The 4,533-nt window shown below is 62.9% G+C and overlaps 1 protein-coding gene across 1 annotated transcript in view; it reads right to left on the bottom strand.

Annotated features, from left to right (window-relative positions):
* The window catches only part of NRXN2 (neurexin 2), a 116,296-nt gene that overhangs the window by 19,852 nt on the left and 91,911 nt on the right, over positions 1–4,533 (bottom strand). Inside the window, exon 19 of the mRNA XM_015568978.1 lies at positions 2,899–3,070. Coding sequence (XP_015424464.1) covers positions 2,899–3,070 — 172 coding nt within the window. The remainder of the gene's footprint in view (positions 1–2,898; positions 3,071–4,533) is intronic.

Genomic DNA, 4,533 nt, shown 5'->3' with positions numbered 1-4,533 from the left:
CCCCCCCCCCCCCCCCCACTGCACAGCTGCGCTCACCTGCCCAGGAACACCTGGGCCTGGGCCTGCCTGAGTGCACCCCCCTCGAAGGAGCACCCCACGTGTCCACGTGTGCACGGTGCTGCCCCCCTGGGTGACCATGAGGCAATGAGTCACTGCCTTCCCTACATATTCAGGTCACTCAGGTTTAAGTAAAAAATGGACCATTCATTCCTTTAGTCACTCAACAAACTTCCCTTGGTGCCACTCTGTCCCTGGGCTGGGTATCAGGGACGGAAAGATGAAGGCCTGGCCCTTGCCCAGCAGGAGCCCCAGCCACGCGGGGAGGCTGCTGGTGACAAGCAGAGCTCTGTGTTCTGCCACAGGGGCACGGGCATCGCCCCTGGGGTGGGCAGGAGGGGCCCAGGAAGACACTGAAGAGGAGAGGAGGTGTGGCCAGCGGGAGTCAGGGAGGGAGTGGGGAAGGGAGGCGCATGTGCAGGGCAGAGGGCAGCAGGCATTCAGGGGCCCACCTGTGCTTGGTACCGTGTGTGGCTGTGTGTCTATGTATGTGTCGTGTGTGTCCCGAGAGGAAAGGAAGACCGTCCGTGCGCCTCACTGAGCAGTAACGCCTAACAAACGCTGTCGGTGAGCCCTCCTCTGGCCTCACCCCCTAGTGCTCTCCGGGCGTATCTCAGGTCCTCGCAGCATCGCCGTGCGGAGGATGACGCCCACTTTCAGAGGTGGCACCTGAGATTCAGAGGCCAGATGGCCCGTCCAAGGCCACACGCTTGTGAGCAGGAGACCCAGGAGGAGGAGCAGGTGCTGCTGCCTCCAGGTGCCTGAGCTGGTCTCGGTGCTCCCTCCGCGTCTGGGGCCAGGCTGTGGGCCGCGCACACGGGAACCCGGCCTGCTGTGCGCTCGGGGCGACCACTGTGAGGGGGTCTGCTCACCGTGCGCACAGGCAGCCACCAGCCCTCAGGTTACTCTGCTTTGCAGTGAGGGGTCCCCCACCCTCAGTCAGGGGCCCGAGCCCAGGAGGGCAGGCTTGGCTCCTCCCACCTGGCCTCCGGCCCGCCTGGCTCCGCGGGGGAAGCTCAGGACCTGAGCCGTGACTCCCTGCGCTGAGGCCTTCCTGCCCCGTCCTGCCCTGTCCACACAGGCTGAGTCTTCACTCCTACAAAGATTGCTCTGATGTGTGTGTGGCTGAGACAGAGAGAGACATGCCCACGGGGCGATCACACCCACACAGACACCTGCGGTGTCTGCACACGGGTGGGACTTAGCACAGGAGCGCTGTGTGTCTGAGTGACCTCACACTCGCCCAGGGCCTTGGAGCAGGCTGCCCCCCGCCCCCCGCAGCGTTGTGTGCCCTTGTGCCGGCCTGACCGTAGGAGTATCCGCCACCGTAGGAGTATCCGCCACCGCAGGAGTATCCGCAGTCACTCAGGTGCCGGGGGCTGGCCCGTGGGACCACGGCCTCTGTATTTACTAGTGGCCATGAGGCTCCCATGTTTGGGTAAAGCTTGCATGATGGTGAGCTGTGAGCTGACACTGGCATCTTTCTTCCAGCATAAGTGGGCCCGTGAGGGTTCGTACCTGCACCTCTCCCTGTCCTTCTGCCCCCACCCCTCTAGGTCAGCCTGGGGCAGCTGCCCTGCCTCCACCTCGACTGTCACTGCTGCCTGAGAGAGGAACTGAGGCTGCAGGCGCCCTCTGCCTCCGTCCGCACTCCTGTGTGTGACTGCAGGTCGCACGGCCCGCATCTCCACGCCTGCGCTCCTGTGGTTCTCCCCGCAGTGGCCCCGTGTCCCCTCCCTCCCTAGCTCCGCACTGAGCTCTGTCCCTCTCCTCCGAGGCTGTCCACCCCGCGCTGCTGGTCTGTGCGACAGCGTCTGCATATCCCGCTCTGCATTACCCCGGGAGCGGCCTCCGTCTTCGGTGTGGCTCAGGGCCTATGCCCCTGTCTCCCCGTGGCTCCGCCGGCCTCCTCGCACTCCCAGGCCTTTCTCTGCCTCCCTCAGTACCTTGCAGGGTCTCTGCTGCCTCGTTTCTTTCATGTCCTCATCCCTGTCCCTCTACTGTGCCCCTCAGACCCTGGTTTGTCCTCGGCCACCACAGCCACCACACACTTGAACTGGGTCAGTTTGCATCCCTGGGTTCGCCTGTCCCTCCCAACACGGCAAACCCCCTGCACACGGGGCTGCGTCCCCTCACCGCTGCGTCCCCAGGGCCTAGCGCAGGGCCTGACGCCTGGTAGGTCATCAATAAAGGTTTGCTGAACGCACTGGACCATATTTTTCACTCTCTTCACTGTCTCTCCCCCTTACCCCCCAAGCCACTGGGGTTCCTTTTCTCTGGGTCTCCATGGTTACTCTCTTCCTTTACCTAGATTTCCTAATAGGGATCTTGACTTGCTCTTTGTGGAAACCTCGGTTTGTTCCTTGGTTCGGTCCTTAGAACAGCTCTGCCTACTTGCGAAGACGTGTTTTGGGCTATTTCCGGATCTTCTCCCCTTGATTCTGCATCTGTCTCCTCGTTTCCACCTGCCCCAATTCTGAACTCATCCTTTCCTCAACTGTCTCTCTACCTCTACCCTTCCTCCTCGTCCCTTCTCCCTCAGCCCCAAACTGGACTGGGCAGTGCAGCCTTCCCACTCAGCTCCGCCCGCTCCCTCACACCACGAGGACCCCGTCTCACCCAGGCCCTACAAAGCCCAGCCTTCCCCAAACCGCTGGTTTTCTTTAGCCCCGCCCACTGGGTTCCCCCCAAGCCACACCTTCTTGTAGCCTGGCCCCGCCCACAGCGGGATGACACTCCGCATGGCCCCGCCCCAGTGCAAGCAGTGCTCCTATCAAAGGCTGCCTTGCCTGCCTCGCCCCTCCCACCACACTTCGCCGTGCTCCCAGGCCACCCACCTACCTGCCGGGTACCGCTCGTTGACTGGCCAGCTGTCCACCTGCAAGGTGGCATTGCCACCGCTTCTAGTGAACCGCACCACGTGGTATTTGCCGTCGCTCACGATGGCATTGGGCTCGTCGATGGTAATGTCGTCGGTGCCCACATTAAAGATCACCCCCACGGTGCCCTGGTCCTGAGGACAGAGAAGTAGAGCTCAGCGCCTGGGAGGGAAGCTGTGACCACCCCTGGCCCAGCGCCAGGGCACTTCTCAGCTTTGCTGTACACCCTCCCAGGCCTGCCTCTGCGGGAGGCTCTCCCCTGCCCAGAGGGGGTGCAGAGCCTGGGCCTGGGGGACCTCCACCAACCACACCTGCCTCTTGCCTTTAGTTTGTTCAGAATATTCACAAACGTGTATAGGCACCTGCTCTGTTCAGGGGCCACTAGCCCAGGCCTCAGGCAGGACGATCAGGGTCGCCACAGGGATCTGTGGGAGCACAGAGGGTGGGGCCTCCCTAAGGCACAACCAACAGAGAAGTCCAGGGTCGCTATCAGCACCAGGGCCTCAGCACGCCATCTGGGCCCCTGGAGGTCAGGCTTGCGTGTGGGGAGCAGAGGTGGGGTCTGAGCTGCGTGTTTGGGGGAGGGATGACAGGCATGGGAAGAGATCAGGGAGACAAACCATGTTGGACTTAACTGAGGAAAGGGGAGCGAGCATGGGTGTGGGCAGAGGATGGGGCTGGGAGGGGGGAGGGCCAGGCAGAGGACAGACAGGGACTGAGGCTGGAGAAAGGGAGTAGAGTCCGTCTGAGCAACCGCTGGGACCAAGCCCAGGCCCCAGAGCAGCCCCGCATGGGAGCCTGCGGCGGCCACCCGGGGTTCCAGACCGGGAAGTTCGGTCGGGGGTGCCTGAGTGAGAGGGAGGCGTCACCGAACCCAAAAGCATGCTCCCTTCATCCCCACTGCAGCCCTCTGAGGAAGCTCACAGCACCCCCATTGTACTGAGGAGGAAACAGGCTCCGGGAGGTTCAGTGACACCCCCAAATCTCACAGCCCAGAAGGCAGGAACCCCAGACTGAACCCCAGGTGGTCTGACTCCAAAGCCAACGCTCTCCCCACTAGTCCGGGGAGACACTGCTCACATCGCTGGGGGCGGGAGTGGCCCAGGGGCTGCCGAGGCCGGCCCACCTGTGAACCCAAAGGAGACTAAAGACGCCAGACAAAGGCCCACGAGGCCTTCACCGGAGCCCCTGGTCCCTCCCCTCCCTCCCAGCCGCACCCCTGACCTGAGCCTCCTGCGTTCCCACGCCCCTGCCCCACAGGACCGGCACTGGCACAAGGTCACAGTCCGGCACCAAGCACACTGCACTCCTGTGTCCCGGGCATGAGAGACCATTCGGCGGCCACCTCCGCACCAGTGGGACCCAGCAGCTGGCTGGTACTGGGGTCGGGGATCATGGCTCACAGATGGGGTCAGGAGAGGGGTTTGGATAGTTGGGGGGCAGGATGTTCAGCCAGGGCTCACTTGGACACCTACGCCCTATCCCCTCCCCACCTGTGGGTCCAGCTTTCCTCCTAGAACCTGGAAAAGCCACACACACACACACACACTTGTACACATGCAGCTTCTCTTCTCAATAAAGCAGGGAAACTGAGGCT

This window comes from Myotis davidii, unplaced genomic scaffold (assembly GCF_000327345.1).
Source record: "Myotis davidii unplaced genomic scaffold, ASM32734v1 scaffold425, whole genome shotgun sequence".
NCBI classification, from domain to species: domain Eukaryota; kingdom Metazoa; phylum Chordata; class Mammalia; order Chiroptera; family Vespertilionidae; genus Myotis; species Myotis davidii.
The sequence above is the reverse complement of the archived record's forward strand: the minus strand, read 5'-3'. Positions and strand labels throughout refer to the sequence as shown.